Source organism: Zootoca vivipara, chromosome 2 (assembly GCF_963506605.1).
Source record: "Zootoca vivipara chromosome 2, rZooViv1.1, whole genome shotgun sequence".
Lineage (NCBI taxonomy): Eukaryota > Metazoa > Chordata > Lepidosauria > Squamata > Lacertidae > Zootoca > Zootoca vivipara.
Window position 1 is genome coordinate 112429158 of NC_083277.1, and position 25842 is coordinate 112454999.

A 25842-nucleotide genomic window follows, 5' to 3' on the forward strand; every position below is an offset into this window, starting at 1 on the left:
GATCTTCTAACATTCAGCTTAATTGGAGGACCTGCATTAGGAGAAAATCTTTTCGTCTATGACATGCAGAGTTTTAAACATTTCTATCACTTTGCCCCACCTTACTTGCCACTCCCCGCCCAGCGAGAAATATCTCCAGATATTGCAGGCTTTCCTCATAAAGTTAAAAGGTAAAGGGACCCCTGACCATTAGGTCCAGTCACAGACGACTCTGGGGTTGCGCGCTCATATCGCTCTATAGGCCGAGGGAGCCGGCGTTTGTCCGCAGACAGCTTCCGGGTCATGTGGCCAGCATGACTAAGCCGCTTCTGGCGAACCAGAGCAGCGCACGGAAATGCCGTTTACCTTCCCGCCAGAGCAGTCCCTATTTATCTACTTGCACTTTGACGTGAAACTGCTAGGTTGGCAGGAGCTGGGACTGAGCAATGGGAGCTCACCCTGTCGCGGGGATTCGAACCGCCAACCTTCTGATCAGCAAGCCCTGGGTTGTTGTTTTCTGTATCTTTTCAGCCACACCATATCCCTTTGAAGCAAAATAAAAAAATTCCTTCAGTAGCACCTTAAAGACCAACTAAGTTTTTATTTTGGTATGAGCTTTCGTGTGCATGCACACTTCTTCAGATTGTTGTTGTTGTTTAGTCGTTTAGTCGTGTCCGACTCTTCGTGACCCCATGGACCAGAGCACGCCAGGCACTCCTGTCTTGCACTGCCTCCCGCAGTTTGGTCAAACTCATGTTCGTAGCTTTGAGAACACTGTCCAACCATCTCGTCCTCTGTCGTCCCCTTCTCCTAGTGCACTCTACACTACGTAACCAGGAGTGGTTGCATTATAGATTTGTCTAAAGGCATTAGGATATTGGCAGTTTTATTTTCAACCCCGTTCCTCTTGATTCCCATGGAATTTGCCTTTTGAGGTGCTGCTGCATACTGGGTCCACATTCACCATGACTTCAAGCTTCCTCTCATGATGATGATGATAATAATTTTATTAATTGTACCCTACCCATATGACTGGGTTGCCCCAACCGCTCTGGGCACTAGTGTATATGTGGATTCTCTGCCCTAATACAGTACCTTACGATTTCTTCCACTGAAGTGCATTTGCCATTATATTGTCTGTTCACCCTGCATCAAAGGATCCTTTCGCAGCACTTTACACCCCCTTTGTTTCTACCACCCCAAACAATTTTATGTCACCTGTACACTTGGCCACCACACTGGATTATTTGTGGAGAAGTTGAAAAGCAGTCCACAACGCAGAAGAAGACCCTCCATTGTGAGAACTGTCCTTGCTCTTTACTCTTCAACCAATTACAGATCAATAAAAAAAGTCTGTCCTCTCCCATAACTGCAACATTTGCTCAGGAAACCCTTTGACAAGTGCAAAATGTCTTCCAAATCCTCCCATTTAACGGTACCTGCTTGCTGGTGCTTTCAAAGAACTCTAAAAGGTTATTGAGGCAAGACTTACCTTTGCAGAAGCCATCCTGATTCTTCTTCAGCAAAGCTTATTACATGTGATCATTTTATCTTCAAATAGGCTTTCAACCAATTTACCCAGAACAGGCACCGAACAAACTAGCCTGATTTCCCAGACCCACCCACCATTATCCATTTTCTAAAAAACTGGCATTGCCTTGGCAACTTTCCAGATCTCCTGTACAGAGGTCGATCGCAGAGACAAGTTACATATTTTTGTTGAAAGGTCAGCAAGTTTGCATTTGAATTCTCGAAGATCACAACTGTGGACACACCTATTTGTTAGGTTTTAGTTGGAAAATAGAACCTAGAACATAATGTCTCAGTAATCAGGTCTCCCTCCCTGAAAATATCAGCTCAAGCATGGCTACTAGCTACATCCTCTGCGGTAAGGTCAGCCACCAATAATTCATTTGGCTTCTCTGCAGTTTCTTTATGCTCCTTGGTACTTCCTTGCCACCCAACACCCCAGCTGATTTCCTGCTTCTGAAGCATTTAAAGATTATTTAAATTGTCTTCAATATTTATAGCTATATGCTCATTTTGTGTGCTTGCATTTCTTTTGCGAAAGCTTTGTTCCTTTTTGTTCTCATCTGGTCAGGATTCCCATGTTCTAAAGTAAACCTTCTGGCCTCCTCTTGCTACCCATGCTGGTGTCCTCTTGGCCTTTGGTAGTACCTTACCTGATTTGGAGTACGTAGTCTAGCTGATCTACTATTGTGGCTTTGAATACCACCCCCTCCTGAATTCCCCTTTCATCTTCCTTTTTACCAATCACATTGTAATTACGGTATTATTTTGGGAAATGTCCTCCTTAGTGGAATTCATGTTGGCCATACTTGGCCATTGTCAGCTTGTGTGTGTGTGTGTGTGTCCAGAGGGATTGGGATCATAGACTAGAGTGTTGAGGTGGATTGGGATCATAGATTACAGTCCAATGCACACATGTACCGTATATATCCCTTGAACACAGTAGGGCCTACTTTGAATTGGGCGTAAGTAGGCCACACTGCAAGAACTAAAGGCCATCTCCTGCTTTTTGATAAATCAGTTGACTATTTTTTGCACAGGACCAGCGTCTCAGCATAAGTCCTTTTCTGCGATACTGAAGAAATAACTTATAATTTTGTTGCCAGAAGCTATTCCCCAGACCTAGGCAGGTATCTTTCAATTGCTTATTACAGTAAGCCAGCAAGTGTCCCCCTAACTCTCAGCTTCACAGATTAGTTGATTACCAACTGAAGCTTCATAGAATCATAGAACTGGAGAGGTGGAAGGAACTCTGAGGATCATTGAGTCCAAGCCTCTGCAATGCAGGAATATGCAGCTGTCCTACATGGGAACTGAACCTGTGACCATGGTGTTATCAGCACCATGCTCTAACCAACTGAGCCAGCCATCTGTGAGTTGAGCTTGCAGCCCCATTAAGCCCCATTATTCCCTAGTTAATCCTATATGTTTAATACTACTACTACTACTACTACTACTACTACTACTACTACTATTTATACCCCACCCATCTGCCTGGGTTTCCCCAGCCACTCTAGGCGGCTCCGAACAGAATTAATGATCATAATAATTAAAAAGTGATAAAACATCAAAAACTTCCCTAAACAGGGCTGCCTTCAGATGTCTTCTGAAAGTCAGATAGTTATTTATTTCCTTGACATCTGGTGGGAGGGTGTTCCACAGGGCGGGCGCCACTACCAAAAAGGCCCTCTGCCTGGTTCCCTATAGCTTCACTTATTGCAGGAAGGGAACCGCCAGAAGGCCCTCGGAGCTGGACCTCAGTGTCCGGGCTCAATGATGGAGGTAGAGACACTCCTTTCAGGTCTACTGGGCCGAGGCTGTTTAGGGCTTTCAACACTTCCAACACTTTGAATTGTGTCCGGAAACGTACTGGGAGCCAACACCTTTCATGCACTTCCACTGTAGAATTCAGTTTATATTTTGATCTAAAGACTGCTAAGTGTCTCAAGCAATTCCTAGGAAGGTCAAAATAAAAATAAAAAATCCTTCCAGTAGCACCTTAGAGACCAACTAAGTTTGTCATAGGTATGAGCTTTCGTGTGCATGCACACTTCTTCAGATACACACGAAATGCATGCACACGAAAGCTCATACCTATGACAAACTTAGTTGGTCTCTAAGGTGCTACTGGAAGGATTTTTTTATTTTTATTTTGACTGCGTCAGACCAACACGGCTACCTACCTGTAACTAGTTCCTAGGAAGGTGTTACTGCAAGAGCTCCAAATGTGCCCTTGCCACTCATACACCCCTCCCGTTAACTTCAGTATCACAGCTCTGCACATGTCTTCCCTAATGAATGTGCAGAGCTGTCCAACAACACTGAAGGGAATGGGAAGTGTCAGCTGGTGCAGGAGCCCTGCAAACTGGTGCAAAAGAGGCTTGGGTTTGGGTGCCGGTTCTTCCTGAAGGCACCAAGGAGATGAAGGGAGTGCCTCTGAATCTGTTTGGGGTATGTGTGTGTGTGTGCATATGCCCTTCCCCTTGCTCAAGAAACTACTAAGGAAGCAGCTTGTGCTGCCATAAAAACCCAGCCCTTGCCCAGCCCACTCAATTATTTAAAGTACCCAATAAAGAAATTAAATGCACGCCAAGGAAGCCGCTGTGTAGGGGAGGCAGAAAAGCAGAGTGCAAGATGAGAGCCAGAAATAGCCCCTGGTGTTCCTGGTATGTTCCTGCCGTTATGAGTCACCTGCACCCTGGTTCTGCGACGGGCTTTGGTGATGCAACAATTGTTTATATAAAAGGAACCACCACCTGTTCCTCAGTGCAGACAGGGAACATTTGCAGGTGCGCACAGACCCCCGATTTTGCCGCCGGTGTAGCAGACGAGACGACCCGTCCGATCGCCTTGCTTGCTACAGCCATTTCAAGCTGCCAGGGGAACGGTTGTGTTTTTTTGGGCTCTGCTTCTCCTACAGGAAAACACCAGCGGTGCCTCCTTCCAGCCCCGCGGGGGAAAAGCAACATATTGTCACGACGCAGTGTTTGTTTCAAAATTAGAGTCTTCATTCAAAATTAGAGTCTGATCTTTGGGCAGGGCACGCTATGGGAACGGGCTCCAGAGACTGGGGGGTTTGCAGGGAATCTGTGTGTGTGTGGAACGGGGAGAAAGGAACGAGACAGGGAGGACCGCCCAAGACGCCCTACAAAAACGGAGAAGGCAGAGAACCCCACAAGACAAAACAGTAAGTTCCCGTACAGCAAACGACAGTAGAGTCAATTCAATGTTTGGTACGTGATGGGTTGTGGTCACCTGACCCCGGTCCCACGCTGTGAAGAGGGGAAGCAGCCCAATGTTGCCGTGAGGTCAAATGTCGAAAGAGGCTGCTTTTCCTACCTTGGGCATCTGCTCAGGGCCAACGCCTCTGCTGAAGAGAAGCGGGGAGAAAGCATCGAGAGGAATTCTATAACCTGCAAGTTCGATGTCGGGGTGTGAGTGTGTCACTTTTGGGGGAAGAGCGGCTTGCAGGAAGAGCTCTCTGCTGAGGAAGGAGGAAGAAGGATGCTCAGCAAGGAGGTCCTTCCTGGAGCAGATTCCTAGGCAAAAAAGATCCTGGCCGAGTGTCAAACCAGCAGGGCACTTCCCAAGACATCCTGGAGCAAAGCAACTCTAAGGTTTGACTGAGCTACAGATCTTATGCCGGTGAGAGGGAAGAAGGTGCTTTACATCTGCCACAGACCGTGAGTCCCTGGGCTCCAGCTACGCCGGGGACCAAACCACTGACCTAATTAAGAGCATAGGACCCACTGGGGACAGCCCCCCCGAGAGAGTTGGGGGCAACCTGTCCAATCAGAAGCTGCCTCCCAAGCACCCCAGGCTCTCATCAGAACCGCCTCTTCCATCACACCCAATCCAGCATGGAGAGCTAATCACTACCCCGCTGCCCAGACCCCATCCCTTCTCACAGAGGACTGCTTTGTAAAAGCCAGCGGACCTGGGCAGCCTTCTCAGACACACCCTGGCAACTACAAGACTGAAGCACAGAACCAAGTCTGGCATCTACTCCTTGCCCTTCATGCACACCGCCTTCCTAGGAGCAAAGGATGCTTCCACCATCGCACCCTGCAGGCCAAGGCTATTCCTAAACTAGAGGAGGGAGCCCAAGGCCAGTTCTTCTAGCTAGCTAGCTAGCTAGCAGCAAGGGGATGGCTCCCAAGTGTCGACAAGAGCTGCGGCAATGCCAATATCCGGATTACAGTCGTTGGTCCCCGCCAGACGAGTCCACTGGAGAGTCGTGGGCCGACGAGAGGCCATCTGAGATGAAAAAGAGGAAGAAACTGGGAGTGAGAGAGTGGCGGGTTCCACTTCTGAGCACAGACATCCTACCAACACCCTCCGAGGCCACACACCTCACCCGGAGGCAAGGGTTAAGCAAAATCCAGCAGAAGAGGAACTCTAACCTTATATGTTTCCCAGATTAAATATGGGAAAGGTTAAGGGCTGGAACATTTGCTCTTTCTACTTTTGCCAGGGGCAAACCAGCTCCACAATGTTTTTAAAAACCACCCCAAACTTGTTTGATCATAGGTGACCGTGGGACAAATAAGTGTTGTGTGAACACACCCAGGGGTGGCTCAGATGTTGTCCTCTATAGACACTGTTGGACTCCTACAGCCATCTTCTGCAACCAGCACGGGCATTAGTCAGAGCGGATGGGAGCTGAATTTGAGCAACACCTCGAAGCCCACAGCTTAGCCATGCCTGGTGCGCAATGACACGAAGCGGCGCCTTCTTCAACCCGCTTTCAACTCTATAAAATTATTAATCTGTCTCCAGCCTAATTGCTTTGTTTGTTTCCCATCAACAAGGTCCTTGTAGTAAAGGTGAGATCTTATATCAGGCATCCCCAAACTGCGGCCCTCCAGATGTTTTGGCCTTCAACTCCCATGATCCCTAGTTAAGAGGACCAGTGGTCAGGGATGATGGGAATTGTAGTCCAAAACATCTGGAGGGCCGAAGTTTGGGGATGCCTGTCTTATATTCACTAGCCATGCAGGCAAAAAAATCCTCACCAACCACCTTCTAGTACAATATCGGAGGTGGCTCAGCCGCCCTGGGTGCCACTGTAGAATGGAGGGCTCCAAATTTTAGCGCCTCACAGGGCGCCGCTGAAATTGGAAAGCTCTGAGTCCACCCCTGACAGTATTTCGTGATACAGAAAGTGTGCAATTGATGTGTACATGTGATCCCATTCATGTGCCTGGCTGTGGATTCTTGACAGTCTTAATCTTCCAAGACTGAAGAGAAGGAACCACCCCTGGAATACATTGGGACTAAGTGCTGCGGGGGGGTGTGTGCGCGTGCGCAAAGGAAAGAGGCTCAGAACATGAGCCAGTTCTCCCTCGGCCACCCAGAGAAAGCCTGCTTGTGTCGGAGCAAGCAAAGACAACTGTGTCGAGAGGGAAAACAGACCCAGTTCCGCTGAATGTATTTGCAAAGCAGGACAGGGATGAGGAGCACGGGGGACACTGCCTTTTGGCGATGCCTTCATTGGAGCACCAATTGTTCCCTGGATATGGTGCAACTTCCACCAGTTGTTCCTCGTACGGCCTGGGACATGTCCCTTTTCTAATTTGGGGTTGTATCCTTTGCGCTAGGATAGGGGCAGTGTCTGTGTGCGCAACGGCGTGCGTGGCAGGAGCGGGAGTGGGATGGGCCGTGTGCAACAGAGTGTGCGCTGTTTTTGGCAACAGCCGTGTCTCCATTCCGCCTACAGACACTGCTACCAAATTTCAATCCAAGAATCCTGGATGACAACGCCCTCCCCTCTCAACCTACGATGTTTGCAGGAGGAGGCAAGGGCGCAAGAGAGAGCCCTGCTCTCTCCCCCATGAGGTCCTAAACCAGGCATCCCCAAACTGCGGCCCTCCAGATGTTTTGGCCTACAACTCCCATGATCCCTAGCTAACAGGACCAGTGGTCAGGGATGATGGGAATTGTAGTCCAAAACATCTGGAGGGCCGAAGTTTGGAGATTCCTGTCCTAAACTATAAGGCTGGAGAAACAAGGAAGGGCAAGTTAATTCCTGGTGCTGGATCCAACTGCTCTTCCTTTTTGGCTGCTCATCTTCTCGGCTGGGAGAGAGGGAGTCCTCCTAGTGGCTGCTGCTTGCTGGACTGGGTTACAATCCAAGCCCCAAACTCCCCAATACCCACCGGCACCCTCTCACCTTCAGTGGAAAGGCAGGCCCTGAGAATCCTCTCCATCCCATCAACCCTTTAATTATAATTGCTAAGGGAAGAAAGGTAGCATGCTCCAATTATTCTTGTTTTTTTACAGGGCAGAGGGAAGGCTGCCTACCTACCAAAACTCACCGCCTCTCCCCTCCCACGTTAACCTCATGCAGTTATCCCGTGGCAGCCCCTACCAACTGCTTCTTCAACGATGGTGCCAGGGGCGCTTTCGGACAGGGAACCCGGCTGCCCCCACTGCTGCGAGCGAAACACCACCATCTCCTCCAAGTTGCGCAGAACCGTCACGGTGCCCTTGGCGGGTGCGGGCATGGCCCGACCCTGCTCCAGCGCTCTGCAAGGGAAGATTTCCAGGGAGGCTTCAGTGCAATCGTAAACACGTGGGACCTATCCCCGAGTAAGCATGTGTGGGGATGCGCTGCACACAAAAAAGCAGGGCGCGCTATGCAAAATAAGCACCTTGCGTTAGATAAATACGGACTGCAGAATTCATCTTTGACTTGGGTAGGGGAGGGAGGTGGGAGAGAGGAAATAGGCCACTCTCATTTCCATAGCACAACACAAGGCATTTCCTGTTGCCCAGATCCAGTGTAGAGAACGATCAGACAACGGGACGACAAAATAAAACAATTTAGAACCAAGGGGGTTGGGAATGTGGGCTCTGTCAGCTTGGAAAGACTTCTAAGCAGGCCTGCTTTGTAATGGGGTTTGTCACTTGCCAGCAGGGTAGATTTGATTTAAATCAAATTGATTTAAATCACGATCTAAATCACTAGTCAGTAAGACTTGATTTAAATCTTTTTTTTTTTTTACTGAAAGACTCATTCTTGCTGGTATAACCTTAATATTTACAACCAGATGAAGATTTCCTTTTTGGAATAATAAATTTTCAGAGTAGTTTTTACAGTTATATCAACATTTACTGATTTGGTAATACCATTAGAAATACATAGACAGATAATTATGTAATTATTGTGAGGTTTAATAGCTTAACTGCTTATATTTGGACAACTTTTCTGCTGGACTTTATTGGAAGAGAAAAAATAATCATTTCCTTAATAAGAATTTAAATTTACTAAAACAGGGGTGGCCACCTCCCAAGAGACTCTGATCTACTCAAAGAGTTAAAAACTGGGAGTGATCTACCCCCTTTCGGGGGGTTCAGGTCAAAGCTGTTGAGTTTTTGTAAGGAAGGGGAGCCCTGTTTTTTTGGGTTTAGGTCAAACTTGTTGAGCTTCTTTTAGGAGGGAGGGAGGCCCATTTTTGTTTAGAGCTTCAGGTCATAGTTCAGCTTTTTTAGGGAGGAGGAAAGTTTTGGGTGAGCTTTTTTTAGGGGTGCCAGTGATCTAGCAGTGATCGACCACAGACATCCAGTGATCGACTGATAGATCACAATCTACCTGTTGGACATGCCTGAACTAAAACAACAACATAATAGCATATGTATCCATGTTTGTTAACTGATGTGGTTAAACAATTTGTTTGTTTGTTTTAAAAAAACTTACTGAGTTTTAGCACACATGAAAAACTTAAAACAAATCCTTATTTCCTAATGAATAGCCTTTGGACTATAATGTAACTTAAATAGAAAATTACCTTAAGAATTATTTTTCCTCAAAATAATTTTTTTTAAAAAATCCAATTTAAATTTAAAAATCTGATTTTTAAAATATTTTTTTTAAAAAAAATCATTTATTTTTATCCGCCCTACTTGCCAGCACTTCCCTCTCAGTCCCCTAACCCCTTTCCCAAGCGAAAAACCTTACCCTTGAGAAAATAGGATACCTAGCAGCAAAGAGCGCATGAGGTACTTTGCAGGCCTTGAGTCAAACCAACAGTCCTTTTAGCTCAGTTCTGGTGACACTGACAAGCAGTGGCTCTCCAGGGGTTTGAGCAGGGAACATTTCCAGCCCAACCGGGAGATGCTAGGGGCTGAAGATGTGATATTCTGCAGGTTTTCTTGTCTCTGCTGAATAAACAGGGAAGTTTTTAATGTGTGACATTTTAATGTATTTTAAATTTTTGTTGGAAGCAGCCCAGAGTGGCTGGGGAAACCCAGCCAGATGGGTGGGGTACAAATAATAATAATAAATTATTATTACAGTGGTCCCTCGACTTACAATTTTAATCCGTTCCGAACGGACCTTCGTAAGTTGAAAAAATCGTAAGTCGAAGCCAATTTTTGGGGAGGATTCGTAAGTCGAAAAAAAATCCTATCTAAACTGCATCCAAAATGGCAGACGGAACTCTCTTCGTAACTCGAAACATTCGTACGTCGAGTCATTCATAAGTCAAGGTACCAATGTATTATTTATTTTATTATTATTATTATTATTATTATTATTATTATTATTATTATTATTATTATCTGAGCCCTCCCTGCCACTAGTTAGCCCCACCTTTCTCAGTAAGATTGTTTGCTTGGGAAGGAGGGAGGGGAACCAGCAGAGAAGGGGGAGGGTGCCTTGCCAACTTTCTCAGCAAAAGCTCAAAAGGATCCATGCCCCCCCCCAAACTGAGCACTGCGCAAGAATGCTGCGCCAAAGCAAACAATTTTTTGAGTCCGGCTAGAGCAGGGGTCCCCAGACTTACCGGCATTTGGGCCGGTTCCCACCGCGCCGATCGCGCGGCGGGCCGGAGGGCGGGGGAGTGCGCGCCCGTGCGCATGCGCACGGGCGCTTACTGGCGCGGCGGTGCGCTTCCAGGGTGGGAAAAGCGCCGAAAATCCGTTGTGCGCATGCGCGTGGGCCTCCCCCGACCCGGAAGTGCACCAGAAATGACTTCTTCCGGGTCGGGAGAGGCCCATACACATGCGCACAAAGGATTTTCGGCGCTTTTTTCCCAACCCGGAAGAGCGCTGCCGCGCTGCGCACCGTAAGAGCAGGCGGCAGTGGCGGGCGGCGGGGATCGTCGCGGGCCGGATTGACAGGCTAATTGGGCCGCATCCGGCCCCCGGGCCGTAGTCTGGGGACCCCTGGGCTAGAGTGTTCCTGCCCATGACGTCTTACCTTCCTATGAGTGCTTACCTTTCTGACGACGCTATTCCTGTGTGGCTCATGGAGCGCCTTACCTGGAAAAAAAAGTGGGGGGTGGGATTCCATGGCAATGAGATCGCATACACAATGTAACAACGTCCTGATATTCCAGAGTTGCACATTTGTTTGTGACACCGAATCTGTATACTGCCCAGTAACCAATGCTCTGTGGGAAGCGAGTGATTTATAAAAACATAAAAATCGAAAAACAGGCCACATGCACGAATCACACGGGCTATAAGACAAAATAAAACCAAATAAACCACAACTAGCAAGCCAGACATTAGAAGTCTTATGATAATGCAGCAATAAGCCTCTTTGCTGTGTTCACCCTCGCAAATGTGAATTAGGGTCACCACTCCAGACACAGCAAATTGAAAAACCATCAAATTACTCATCATCCTTCAGCCTCTCCTTAACCAACCTGCTCCCGTTTACAAATGGAACAATTATTTTGCTTAAGCAAAATACTTTTTTTAATTGATTGACCCAAATGAAGGCTGCAATCCTAACCCCACCTACTTGATTTCAATATGACAGACTTCTGCGTAGAACTGTTTAGGATTATGCTGCAAATCAACTCAAGTGCTGCAGGTCTAGTTGAAAGCAAGTCAACTTACAACAACAACAACAACAACAACAACAACAACAACAACAACAACAATTTATACCCCGCCCATCTGGCTGGGTTTCCCCAGCTACTCTGGGCGGCTCCCAATAGAATATTAAAATCACGATAAATACATCAAACATTAAAAACTTCCCTAAACAGGGATTCCTTCAGATGTCTTCTAAAAGTCAGATAGTTGTTTATTTCCTTGACATCTGATGGGAGGGCGTTCCACAGGGCGGGCGCCACTGCCGAGAAGGCCCTCTGCCTGGTTCTCTGTAACCTCACTTCTCGCAGTGAGGGAACTGCCAAAACCCACATTAGGTTTTTGAGATTGCTCTTTGGACTAACTGCAGCAGGACTGAGAAATGGGAGTTGGCTCATGCCTGAGCTGCAGTAGCAGCGAACCAAGATTTGAAAGTGCCCCATTGCATAGGACAGGAGTCTTCATTTCTCACCACAAATAAGCTCTCTCCAGACTATCGTCTGATGCCATACAAAAACAAACCATCACTTCTCATGCCAGGGTTTCTTCAAAACCTTAACATCATGAAAAATGGGGGTTCTCAAACCAGCTCTTCAATTAATACCCTCCCTGTGAGTCCAAGGGACCCAAGAGACTAAATTAACAAAGGTAAAGAACAGGGCACCGAAGCAGGTAAAATGTAAAATGTAAAGGAACCCTGGATGGTTAAGTCCCGTCAGAGGCGACTATGGGGTTGTGGTGCTCATCTTGGTTTTCAGGCTGAGGGAGCCGGCGTTTGTCCACAGACAGCTTTCCGGGTCATGTGGCCACCATGGCTAAACCGCTTCTGGCGCAATGGAACACTGTGAGGGAAGCCAGAGCGCACAGAAACGCCATTTACCTTCCTGCTGCAGCGGTACCTATTTATCTACTTGCACTGGTGTGCTTTCGAACTGGTAGGTTGGAAGGAGCTGGGATCGAGCAACAGGAGCTCACCCCGTCGCAGGGACTTGAACTGCCAACCTTCCGATCAGCAAGCCCAAGAGGCTCAGCGCCACCCGCTCCTACCGCAGCACCACGCTTGTGAAATTCCCTTTCCAATGAATATTATATACCGGTATGTATTTTGCATTTCAGGCTTTAATCTGTTGGCACTTCCTCTCTGGGTGGAAAGACAGAATATAAATATGAGGAAGGAAGGAATGATTGGACTCACCCGGTGAGAATGTGGGAGTTTGGTGCCCACGAAGTCGAAAGGCTGGGGGACTGTCAAAGGATGGTACAGCTCAGGAGCCAATCGGGTGTTTGCAAATTTCATGCACTCTTCTAGCGTGGAGATGAACTGGCTGCAGGTTGCTCGCAACAAGGATGATGCTTCATTCATCTTCTGGAGGAAGCCAAGAGCAGGAGGAGGAGTGAGCAAGAGTAAGAAGGCCTTCGGGGCCTCAGTGCAAGTCCCAAGAGACTTAAGCTCAGGGCCAGTTCAAAGATTCTGCTGCTAAGGTAACCTAGCTCCGCGCCACCTTAGTGCCCATACTGGGGGCGAGGGGAGCTTTCAAATAAAAGGTTCTGTATGTGAAAACTAAGACTGCGCAGCCAAGTGGGAGGGCTGCACCACAAGCAACGTAATGAACAAATGGGATGCTCCCTAGGCGCACTGAGCTCAGTACAGACAAAACTCCTTCCCTCAAGGTAGCAGGAGTAGTTCATCCACTCCTTTGGCACTGGCACTCCAAGGTTACAACTTTGAACACCGCTGTGGATTGCGTCAACTAGGAGTGGTGCCCTGTCGGTTTTCCACCTCAAGAAAACAAAAGCGCCTTGGACCAACGCTGCCCTTGCTGCATCTAGCCACGTCCACAGCAGGAACAGCTGCCTCTCATAACCCCAAAGCATCTCTGAATATAATTGTGGTGCCTTATGGATCGTGGGCTGGGCTTCTATTCCTTAATCCCAAGGGCTACAACAATCCTTGGCTGTTTTCTCTCGGATCTCCTATAGCAGGAATGGAAAACCATCAGCACGCCGCAACTTCTATTATCTCCAACCACTGGCCGTGGCTGAGGTTCAGCAGGCCAATGTTCCACATTCCTGCCCGACAGAGGTGAGAGGGAGACCACGTATTGCTCACAAAGGCCCAGGGGGGGGTACGTTCTCCGCTAAGCACCCTGGAACAGAGGAATGGGGAACCTTTGGCCCACCAATATGTTCCTGGAATACAACAGCCCATCAGCCCTTGCAGTCATGGCCAATGGGCAGGGATGCTAGGAGTTGGAGTTCAGCAACATTACTATTATCTATTATCTATTCATTATTATTATTATTTATTCATTATTATTATTATTATTATTAGTATTTTATTTATACCCCACCCATCTGGCTGGGTTGCCCCAGCCACTCTGGGCGGCTTCCAACACACACAAAAATAATAAAAAAAACATCCAACATTAATTGTAGCAATCAGATCCTACATGAAAAGTCACAATAATTTTAAAATAAACAACTTATACCAAATAAAGCAGTATGCAATAATGCATTATAATCCAATAGTAAACACTAAAATTAAACATTGGCAGGTAATAATTTAACAGTTTACACATCAATTACAATGAAGAATTATTCATCTATAATTGACAAAAATAGCAGCAAACCACAATACCTAAAATACCACAAATCATACAAAATGATGTAGAAGGATTAAATTAAGAAACAAGGACACACAATTTATAATAATAATAATAATAATAATAATAATAATAATAATAATAATAATAATTTTTAAATGGTCACGGGTCCCATCACCTCCTGGCAAATAGAAGGGGAAGAAATGGAGGCAGTGAGAGATTTTACTTTCTTGGGTTCCATGATCACTGCAGATGGTGACAGCCGTCATGAAGTTAAAAGACGCCTGCTTCTTGGGAGAAAAGTGATGGCAAATCTAGACAGCATCTTAAAAAGCAGAGACATCACCTTGCTGACAAAGATCCATATAGTTAAAGCTATGGTTTTCCCAGTAGTGATGTATGGAAGTGAGAGCTGGACCATAAAGAAGGCTGATCATCGAAGAATTGATGCTTTTGAATTATGGTGCTGGAAGAGACTCTTGAGAGTCCCATGGACTGCAAGAAGATCAAACCTATCCATTCTGAAGGAAATCAGCCCTGAGTGCTCACTGGAAGGACAGATCCTGAAGCTGAGGCTCCAATACTTTGGCCACCTCATGAGCAGAGAAGAATCCTTGGAAAAGACCCTGATGTTGGGAAAGATGGAGGGCACTAGGAGAAGGGGACGACAGAGGACGAGATGGCTGGACAGTGTTCTCGAAGCTACCAACATGAGTTTGACCAAACTGCGGGAGGCAGTGGAAGACAGGAGTGCCTGGCGTGCTCTGGTCCATGGGGTCACAAAGAGTCGGACACGACTAAATGACTAAACGACAACAACAAATCCCTCAACTCTCCTCCCAGCTGCTTCTGCTGTTCTCATGGGGCGGGCCAAAGGTTCCCCACACCTGCTGGGACAGGTGCTTGGAGCATTATTATTCCCTGATGCCACGGCCCCCAAACTGCATGATCCCTCCAAAGCTGCCCCCTCACCTGGAGGTCAAGAGGGGAGCCATTGTCTTGAGGGTGTGTTGCATCCTGTACGGCGAGGACCTGCTGCGTCAACACGTCGCAATACAGTCGCAGTTCGGACAGTTTCCTCCCAAGGGACTCGTTGCTTAGGTCCAGATCTGAGGAAGACAAGCAAGCAGAGCAAGAACTGAAAAAGGGATCACAAAGGAAATTAGCAGCGCGCACAAAGAGACTCTTCCCTTTTGCTGAGAGCAGAAGAGAGCTGCTGTTTATAACAGCCAAGTGCAATGAAATTTCTATTTGGAGCAGAAAGCAGTGGCGACACATACCAAAAACAAACAAACAAACAAAAGCAAGGTGGGGGGGGGGACACAGAAAAACATGGCACAGCTTTACGGGCAGCTGAAACTCTTGGAAGGTGTGAGATTAATGCAGAGCCATAACTAACTGGTTGAGCTTGGCAGTCAAATAACATTTGCTCCCTGTACCACACTGCCCTCTGGTGGGCCATCAAGGATTCCAAGGGGGAAGTGTCCCTAGTGATATACAGCCATACCTCTGGTTACAGACGCTTCAGATCGCGTCTTTTCGGGTTGCGCACCGCATGAACCCGGAAGTACCCGAACGGGTTACCTCCGGGTTCCGGCGCTCGCACATGCACAGAAGCGCTAAATCGCGCTTTGTGCAGAAGCACCGAATCACAACCGCACATGCAAACGCTGCGGGTTGCGAACATGCCTCCCGCACGGATCACGTTCGCAACCAAGCGTCCACTGTACTGCAAATGTCATCTCTTCTGCAAGTACAGAACACAACCAGTTTTGTACTGCACTGGGTGGTTTGTTTCTATAGCCTGAAAACTTGCTGCCTGAAAACTTGCCACTTCATCTGAGTGGTTCCCAAACTTTCTGCCCCACTGTCCAAGGACCATTTCAAAGTTGCTGATTATCTTGACAGACTACCTAATGGCTTTTCTGCCAGCTGTAGTGACTCTAATGGGCTGTGTTTTTATTTACAGTGGTACCTCTACTTATGAATAACACTACTTACGAATGTTTCTACTTACGAATGGAGCTCCGCCAGCCATCTTGGATGCGGTTTAGATAGGATTTTTTTCTACTTACGAATTTTTAGATAGGGTTGCTTTGACTTATGAATTTTTTTCTCCCAATGCATTCCTATGGGATTTGACTTACAATTTTTTTCGACTTACGAATGTGCGTTTGGAACGCATTAAATTCGTAAGTAGAGGCACCACTGTATACTGCTTCTTTTCCTTCTTATATTCCACCTGATGGCATCACAAGCTGCATTCCATTGAATTCAAGTTGTAACACAATACAAGAAATAAAATAAGCAATAAAATACAATTAGAAATCAATATGAATATTTAACGCAGGCACGCCACAGACCACCTGAAGGAAGCTTGCAGACCATTGGTGGTCTGTGAACCACAGTTTGGGAACCTCTGATCTCAATGTTTTTTAAACATCCCCCTCTAGGGCGTGCCAATTTTTTCAACTTTCAAATTCCAAAAATGAGGGGCGCCTAAAAAGTTGCAACGCAACTTGGGAATTCCAAAGATAGCTTGGTTAAAGTTCAGTCTTGCTTGATAAGTAAAACATGGGCAACGCTGCATTGCTGCTGTTGGCATCCATCTGTCTCGAGAGACAACAGGAAAGGGCACAATCGGAAGTAAAATCAGACTGTTGGAGAGTTGCAGCACTTCCTGTGACAGTTCCATGTTAGCCTGACATCCAGTCTGATTTTCACATTGTTTCCAGGGATAGATCAGGTGTTCAAGGAGAAACTGTTGAAATCAGCCTGGGAGAATCTAGTTACCTGGTTACTTTCTCTTCCCCAACAAGGTCACCAAGGCATGTGCAAGACCCACAGGCTTAGACTGAGTTGAGAGCCCTCAAGTGGACCAAGCAGGATCAAGGAAGTTTGCCAAGGAGGTGTGAGACTTAAACACCTCATTCTTATCACGGTTTAACCAGGAGTTCTCAACTTACATCCCCCCAGCTCTGCCAACACCACCCTCAGATCTCAGCCCCACAATCCCACTTCTGGGCTTTCCAAACTCTTGTCAGGGCAAAGCTATTTGGAAAGAACCAACCTCTCTCTTTCTGGCTCCTGCTGTCCCCGAGGCAGGCCTTGGAGCTGCCCAAAGCCACGAGCCATTTCTGTCTCTCAGCGGCGCCTCCTGCCTTCAGGTAGAAGTACTGCTCACCAGGGATCACCAGCTCCATGCGAGTGGGGTCAGTAGTATGCACTATGGAAGCGGATAGGGAAGAGAGCGGAGAGGGTGTTGAGATGCCAAGTGGCTTCATACACAAGAGGCAGGGCAGCATCCAAAGTAGTCCTTCCGGTAGTGCAATGGAATGTCCCCTCCCTCTCCCCTTCCCATGTGCCCCTCTAGAGCAGACTTCCTCAACCTCGGCCCTCCAGGTGTTTTTGGCCTAAAACTCCCATGATCCCTAGCTAGCAGGACCAGTGGTCAGGGATGATGGGGATTGTAGTCTCAAAACATCCGGAGGGTCGAGGTTGAGGAAGCCTGCTCAAGAGGGTTGGGAAACCTCAGAAAACAGATTTAAGGAGGTATGTGGGGGGGAGAGGAAGGAGACAGAGGGGAGGCGGGGGGCAATGGGCACTGCACCATGGGGAGGCACTTACTGCGGGGGTCTGCAGCGTGCCGTGCCTGAACCACAGCATTGTGGGGCTTCTGTTAGCCTGCCACATCCCCTTCAGCCGCCCTGGAGCTGAGGGGGAGGTGGTGGGCGGACTCCTTGGAGGCTGTGTGGCACGCCCTGCCCCCATGGGTGGCTTGTCTCACCCCCGGGCACAGGGCATACGTGCCGCCCCGGACGACCGAGTGGCTAGCTACGTCGCTGGAAGGTGAAGTTCTGCATACACTCATAATTCCTTGTCCTAGTGGAATTATTTCACGGGCCACCTCCCTCTGGACATACACCATCACACTTTTGCATTCTACATTAAATAACATTAGCTACCCAGTTCCCCCGCTCGTCCAAGATGATGCAGTTAAAGGGGAGAAGTTTATCTTCTAGCCCAGGCATCCCCAAACTTCGGCCCTCCAGATGTTTTGGACTACAATTCCCATCATCCCTGACCACTGGTCCTGTTAGCTAGGGATCATGGGAGTTGTAGACCAAAACATCTGGAGGGCCGCAGTTTGGGGATGCCTGTTCTAGCCACTCTGAGATGATTTGGAAGCTAAATGGGGCCACATGAAATTGCACTGAGCTTGTGCCTTGGAGGCCAGCAATACAGCCAGGGGTCTGGCACCAATTTTTCGGATCACCCAAAAGACTCGGGTCTGTTAGAGCAGTGGTCCTCAACCTTGGGCCTCCAGATGTTTTGAGACTACAATTCCCATCATCCCTGACCACTGGTCCTGCTAGCTAGGGATCATGGGAATTGTAGGCCATAAACATCTGGAGGCCCAAGGTTGAGGACCACTGTGTTAGAGTGAAGAGGCCTTGAGACAAGAGCTCTCAAACCATTCTCCTCCACAACCAGCATGGAAATGGACCAGGGTAGCAGAAGGAGGTGGGGGTGAGCCTTCCCTCCTCCAGGAGTCTAAGATGGCAAGTTTTGTTATTAGCCTTCAAAGAGGTTAGCAGTCTGTGTTTCCATACAGCCTATGTCCTCTGAAGCCTGCAGGGAAATGAAGGCTACTAATTGATGGACTAATTTTAAAGGTGAAATGTTGACGGCACAATTACAGACAATTCCAACAAGAAAGAAAAGTGGGAGGCATCTAAAGAAACCAGTATGGCTGCATAAGGAGGTGAGATTTAAGAAGTGCATGTACAAGAAATGGAAGAAAGGGGAAATCACAAAGGAAGAGTATACATGAGTAGCCAAAAGTTGCAGGGATAAGGTCAGGCAGGCCAAAGCTCAGAATGAGCTCAGGCTTGCAAGAGAGGCTAATAATAATAGGTTTCTTTGGCTATGTTTGAAGAAAGAGGAAGAACAGGCAAGTAGTTGGTCCTCTCCATGGAGAAGCTGGAAAAACTCTATTGGGTGACAGAGAGAAGGTGGAACAGCTCAACACCTACTTTGCCTCTGTCTTCATCCAAAAGGAAAGTGATGCCCAACCTGGTGATAACAGAAGAAATGATGCGAGGAGGGAGCTGCAGCCCAAGGTAGCAAAAGAGGTGGTAAAGGAACACCCAGCGACTTTAAATGAATTCAAATCCCCAGGATCTGATGAGCTGCATTCAAGGGATGCAATCTCAGAGCCTCTATCTATAATCTTTGAGAATTCTTGGAGAACAGGTGAGGTGCTTGCAGACTGGAGGCAGGGAAATGTTATCCTTATCTTCAAAAGGGGGGGGGGAGAAGACCCAGGTAAGTACTGGCAGGTCAATACCTGGAAAAGTCCTAGAACAGATAATTGAACAGTCTGTGGTCATCGGTCATGGATGCTTTAGTTGAGAGTCCTGCACTGTTGGGGACTGGACCCTTGGGGTTCCTTCAAACTCTATACAATTCTATGATTCTAATATTTTGGAGGCAGGTTAATAACATCTGTGGGCTTATTTATAAGGTGACATTTAAACAGCTTCCCCTTCCCCACTTGCCCAAATAGCACAAAATGCCCCAACCTTTGATCTCACACACAGCCATCTTGATGCTTCCTTTGCTGCCCTTCCCCACGTCATCCTGCGAATCATAATAGGAGAGGATGCCATTCTCTAGCACGAAGTATCGTGGCTGCCAACCTGTGGGTGGGAGGAGAGGGGAAAAGAGAGATGGGGAAATGAGGATCCTTTTTCCATGGCAAGCTACGTTATCTCACCAGCAGTTTCCAAGGAGATTCAAAATTTAATTAAATTACCCACATGTAAACAGGAACATGATTGAACATGATTGCATACACCTATATTGCAGCACTCATTCCTAAGTGAGGCGGGGAGATTCTAAGTGGGAGATCTTCCCAAGTCCTACTGGTAAGAAAAGGAAGTGGTGTTTCCTTCCCTATGCAGTTCTTTTAAACAAACAAAAAAACAAACCTGCCTTTCCCACACCCTCAAAACACCATCTCCAGGTTGGCTGGGGAGAGATCCTAGTGTTCTCTGAAGATCAAAGTGGATCACCCTGTTATGGGCTTAAAACAGTACACCGCTGGTATTAGAGCTAACCCTGCAGGACTTTCCACAGGTGTAGCAGGGACCTGTGAAGCTGGCATGCCCCTTGGCAAGGTGAAGATCCCCTCCACTAAGAGATATACAACTCCAGCTGTTCCCAACGCCCTCCAGCTAGCAGATCCGAGGGTTAGAAAGCAAGGTGTATAGAGCCTCCTACATTTTCATCTTTGAACAATAGCTCAGTGTCATCAAAAGCTCATGCAGACATACTTCAATATAATTTTAAAAATACAGTGGTACCTCGGGTTACAAACTTAATTCATTCCGGAAGTCCGTTCTTAACCCAAAGCATTCTTAACCCGAGGTGCCCATTCCCTACATAGGCCTCCCGCGGCCCCGGAAGCAGATTACGTTCATATCCCGGGGCAAAGTTCGCAACCTGGAGCACCTACTTCCGGGTTTGCAGAGTTCGTAACCCGAACCGTTCGTAAGTAGGACGGTTCATAACCCGAGATACCACTGTAAGGGTTTTTTGAAACAAAATACAGTAAAGCTAAGGGTTAGGTAAAGGTAAAGGTAAAGGTACCCATGACCATTAGGTCCAGTCGTGACCGACTCTGGGGTTGCGGCACTCATCTCGCTTTACTGGCCGAGGGATCTGACATACAGCTTCCAGGTCATGTGGCCAGCATGACAAAGCCGCTTCTGGCGAACCAGAGCAGCACACGGAAACGCCGTTTACCTTCCTGCTTGGAGCGGTACCTATTTATCTACTTGCACTTTGACATGCTTTCGAACTGCTAGGTTGGCAGGAGCTGGGACCGAGCAACGGGAGCTCACCCTGTCGCAGGGATTTGAACCGCCGACCTTCTGATCAGCAAGCCCTAGGCTCTGTGGTTTAACCCACAGCGCCACCTGCGTCCCTCAAAGCTAAGGGTTAGGGGATGCAAAAACCATGGGAGGGAGCGTGTGGTCCTCCAGATGCTTTTTTTTTTACTCCCGCTCCCATCAGTCCCAGCCTGCAGAGTCCATGATAAAGGATGATGGGAGATGTAGTCCAGCCACATCTGGAGGGCTATATGTCCCCCACTCCTGACACAGGTACTGTATATGTGCTTTAATCATAAATATCACAAAACATCACCATGGGGATGTAACACTGACTACAGTCTTTTTTAAAACCAGCTTTGTAAGGCAATATTTGTTTATTTTCTTGGAGATTGCAGCCCACTCTTGCCATTGGGCCAGGGCAGGGCGGCACTTGGGAGGCTGCTCTGACAAAATCCTGTAGCATTTGCTAGAGAAGATCTCCTGCAGATTTATCAAATGCATGACAGGAAAGATGCTCCACAAGCAAAGTCCCCCTCGCAGCTTGCTGGAAAGAACTGGCCACCCCACGTCTTGCTTTGCTTCTGTATTTGTGGGCACGCCTCCTATGGGAAGTGCTCAAACAACTACAATGAGAAATGCAGAAAAACCACGGAAAACAAGACTCCTAGTTGACATGGGACGACTCATCCTGCTCAGGAGAACCAGGAAAGTGACTCACTACAATGGAGAGGCGGTCCAGCACGGCCCTAACCCTTTAAAAAACCAAAAACCACACACACAAATGAAACCACCAAACAGAAGTCAGTGGGTGACACTTATTCCTTCCCCGCATCTCTATTGCTGGAGAAACGAGCTGCACCCGTTGAATTTCTCCCAGTTACGCAACTGGTACAAGGCGCAGAGAAAGATGGCAGCCCTTAAAACCCTCGGCTGGGGAAGGAGCGGGTGCAAGTGAAATTCGGCATCCTGGAAAGGGATGTAAGGATTAAGCCGCACAATGAGAAAGGGAGCATCTTAGGGGGCTGGGGTTATGGGCGGTAGGGGTGGGAGGAAGCCCGGACACCTGGGTTCTATCCCCTGCCCTCTGGGATAGCTGGGTTGCTAAGGAACGCGAAGAAAGGGGTACCTATGATGGAGGGGGCAAGCGGAGCCATGCGGGGAGCAGGAGGCGACGACGGCCTCCCCAAATGCAAAGCCCGACCCACTTGAGGACTCTCTCTCACCCGAAAGATAGTTGGTCCATTTCAGCAGCGCTCCCTCCATCACCAGCCCGGCTCGCTTACTGCCGCCGGTGCGCCGAGCAGAGCCAATTACGGCTCCGGGCCGGTGGGGCCCGACCAATTGCGGGGCAAGTTGAGGGCGGCGACCAAGAACGGGGGGCGGGGAAGGGGACTTGCGGGGACGCGGAAAGGAAGCTACGTAGGAACCAATCAGGCTGGGAAACGAGTCGGGGAACAAATGCTGGACGGATGAGGAAAAAAATAGGAACGCTCGGAGCCGCCTTCCTCTGCGCAGTGGCTTATGGGCAATGTAGTCCCACTGGTCGCAGAGCCGTAGGAGTAAGCGAGTACGTTTACTAAATGGGCAGCCCTAGACACTCTTGTAGAAACTCTGAGTCCCCTAAGTCCATGATCCGTCAAAGAAGAATGGATGGAGGCAAGAGAAGGAAAGAAGAAGGAAAGCAAGGAAGATATTTATTTTCCTTGTCGCAAGTTTCTCCCGTGCCTCCTTTGCAAAGAGGTTAGGACACAGAACAAGGGTGTGCAAGTAGTTTTAAATAAGACTTTAGAAATTGCCCGGCCCCCTAACCAAAGACCACCCAAAAAGCATCATCCATGGGTTACAAAACTTTAAATGGATTGGATTAAAATAGCTAAAACTTACGTGAGCAAGTTTGAAGGTGGATCTTGACTTCTGCCTGACAAGATACCTGGTAATGGTCACTGAATGCATTCTCTGCCCAGTCTGTGTCATTCTTTCAAGATGGTAAAGACCTTAGTTCTTGAATCCAGGTCAGAGGATTCATACACAAAAGACAGGATTTGTAGGATTTGTAAGTGAAAAGAACTACAGTACTGGAAAAGGTTTCTCTCAGGTATTTGCTCTGCAGAGGAAATATTTAGAATCATTAGGCGCCAACATGGCTTCTGGGATTGTTCTATAGTCCATCAAACACTGCCCACTAGTGTGGACAGGGAAATATCAAGGCAGATTTTGGAGTCCTAAAACTGAAAGTGCCTCGTGTGCATAATCTTTCACACGAAATCAGTGACTCATGTACTGTACACATAAATGCGCACACAGCTGTAGTTACACATGCTTAAGCTTCGTGTCAAGCCGCAGACTGCAAATTCTATATTCTTATTCTTATTCTTCTTCGGCGATCACTTGTAGCCGAGTAAAAGAAATAACCCAGATATAGTACCTCAGGTTAATAACTTTGCTTCAGGATGAGAACAGAAATTGTGCTTTGGCGGCGCGGCGGCAGCAAAAAAAGGCCCCATTAGCTAAAGTGGTGCTTCAGGTTAAGAACAGATTCAGGCTAAGAACGGACCTCCAGAGCGAATTAAGTTCTTAACCAGAGGTACCACTGTACTTAAGCCTGGATTGGTGATTTGTTTGTTTTTTGTTTTTTTAAATACTGAATTTATTCTGTAACTTGCAGATATATATATACAGTGGAACCTCGGTTTATGAACACCTCGGTTTATGAATTTTCGGTTTACGAACGCCGCAGACCCATTTGGAACGGATTAATTCACTTTCCATTACTTTCAATGGGAAAGTTCGCTTCAGTTTATGAACACTTCAGTTTATGAACAGACTTCCGGAACCAATTACACCCATGCTTTGGGTTAAGTACGCTTCAGGTTGAGTACTCCGTGGACCCGCCTGGAACGGATTAATCCACTTTCCATTACTTTCAATGGGAAAGTTCGCTTCAGTTTATGAACGCTTCAGTTTATGAACAGACTTCCGGAACCAATTGTGTTCATAAACCGAGGTACCACTGTACTACAAAGCTACACCTTATCACACTGTGGCACACATTTTAAAAATTGGCAAACTTTCCTGTATTACCCATGCGGTAGGTTAGCGGCCTGTATTCACCCATTGTCTTAAACTCAGCCAACCTTACTAATGGACTCTTTTTAGTCTTCAACACCTAATCAACTCTAATGGGTAGCATCTGGCTTCCAATGTAGCTCATTGCTGCAAGCATTACATAAAAGCCATCCAGTTTCTTTCTGCTGAGCAGCTCGCATGTTTGGGGGGGGGGCGGGGTGGATCTTTTGAATCTTTTTATTATATTATTATTTCATTTCTTTTTAATCTATCCCTAATGAGCAGCCTACACATAGCTCTTTCATTTAAAGTAGGCCTGATTTTATTAAATCTGTCTTAGCGCTTTAGTGTATGAACCTCCAACAGCCCGTAACAAAATTCTCACTGAGCTGATTCCTCTCTGTGGGAAAAGCGGCATATAAAGTAAAAACAATCACAAACCCAAGTTACCCTGGATAGCTCAGTCAGCAGAGCGTGAGGCTCTTAATCCCAGGGTCGTGGGTTTGAGCCCCACATTGGGAAAAAGATTCCTGCATTGCAGGGGTTTGGACTAGATGACCCGTGTGGTCCCTTCCAATTCTACAATTCTATTATTCCTTGTTTCACTGGCGGCTTCATCCACCATTATTGTGTTTAAGCCAAGCATCGCTTTGGCAGGGTGTGGGTGCTTGTACCAGGTGCCTTAACAGTTTGCAACGTTCATGAGCGTAGACGTCAGAAATTATTGAAAAGCATTTTTAAAAACCCTCAATTAACTGTAGTTTTACCCCCCACCATCAGAAGCCCCCCCCCCCCCGTAATATCATAATTTTTTGGGGGGGATTTTACCCGTGATCTCCCAATGAAGCTCAACAACTTTTAGGTGATCTCCCCCAAAATAGCTCAACAACATTTTGTCCCCACCCCCTTAACAAAACCCTGTCTACCCCCATAGCAACCAGGGCCGGATTTAGGTTTAATGAGGCCCTAAGCCACTGAAGGTAATGAGGCCCTTTATATGTCCAGCTGCCCTTTGTCAACAAGAAATTGTCGCTGTTTTTTTGTGTTGAATATATGCTATATGGTAATTTATGGACCTAATAGGTACCGGTATCTAAAGCCATTTGCACATAACAAAATATGTATTTTATCAAAGTAATTGTTGAACTGAAATACAATTAAGAAGTAGTATATTAATAGTGAAATAATCATTAAGCTGTAACTTAAAATGATTTTTTATTCATAACAAACTTAATAATGCAAACACATTGGCATTTGGCAATAACAAAAGTTTCTTTAGAAACACAATTTACAAAGACTCATAACCTAGTCTCTAGAAACATGCTGTAACATGAAATAATAATAATAGGTGTATATATACGATGCAAACTACTAATAATAGCAGAATGTAGGCACCCTATATACAGAAATGAGCAAACCAGTGATATTTTAGGGAGCAGGCTAGCAGGCGGGGCCCATAACTCACATCATGGGAGCCTACACAACGCAAAACACTGTTTTATTTTATTTGTTTTTATCTTATATTTTGGAAATGTACACCCAGTTTTTTTTCCTTTTGGGGGGGGGCAAGAGATGGGGCCCTAAGCTATAGCTTGTTTAGCTTATACTGTACGTAAATCCGGCACTGATAGCCTAAAATTGCTGCTACGGCCCATTCAACGTTGAAGGGTAGTTGAGTAATGTTAGCTTGTATCTGCGTTGAGAACAGTAGGGCTAAGCCTCCCTTGGGTGTACCCCCTTTGACTGGGTGTTGCTCTTGTTACATACAAGTGGTAATAAGTAGCAGAGATCTATTAAATTAAAATTTTAAAATCTTAAAAGGCTAAAACTCAATTTTAAATGTAAGCATCAATTCTGTGAATTGGATTGTAATTCTACTTTATTTTAATTATTTTATTTTATTATTTTTCTTTTTTAACATAATTCAATCTCCAATGTCA

At 46.9% G+C, this 25842-nt stretch overlaps 1 protein-coding gene across 3 annotated transcripts; it reads right to left on the reverse strand.

The window, feature by feature from the left end:
* Nucleotides 1-3616: 3616 nt before the first annotated feature.
* LOC118077075 (pleckstrin homology domain-containing family A member 3) lies at nt 3617-22229 on the reverse strand. Of its 3 annotated transcripts, none has more exons than XM_035100386.2 (8): nt 22060-22229; nt 19523-19639; nt 17008-17163; nt 14910-15046; nt 12530-12700; nt 10730-10773; nt 7880-8037; nt 3617-5766 (listed from the first exon to the last, which is right to left on the reverse strand). In XM_035100386.2, exons 1-8 carry the CDS (start codon nt 22097-22099, stop codon nt 5705-5707), a joined length of 885 nt encoding a protein of 294 aa, XP_034956277.2. In that variant the 5' UTR covers nt 22100-22229; the 3' UTR covers nt 3617-5704. The 3 variants fall into 3 exon arrangements, with proteins under 3 accessions (XP_034956277.2, XP_034956295.2, XP_034956286.2); XM_035100404.2 differs by having other exon boundaries at nt 7827-8037; XM_035100395.2 differs by lacking the exon at nt 22060-22229 and adding an exon at nt 21963-22035.
* Nucleotides 22230-25842: the final 3613 nt, after the last annotated feature.

What these genes read in the sequence shown, in the direction of transcription:
- LOC118077075 (XM_035100386.2), bottom strand. Translation starts at nt 22,099, where the DNA reads ATGGAGGGAGCGCTGCTGAAATGGACCAACTATCTTTCGG. An exon ending in ATGGACCAACTATCTTTCGG is followed by an intron (nt 19,640 to 22,059) that starts GTGAGAGAGAGT and finishes TCCCACCCACAG; the next exon opens with GTTGGCAGCCACGATACTTC. An exon ending in CAGGAGCCAGAAAGAGAGAG is followed by an intron (nt 15,047 to 17,007) that starts GTTGGTTCTTTC and finishes TGTCTTCCTCAG; the next exon opens with ATCTGGACCTAAGCAACGAG.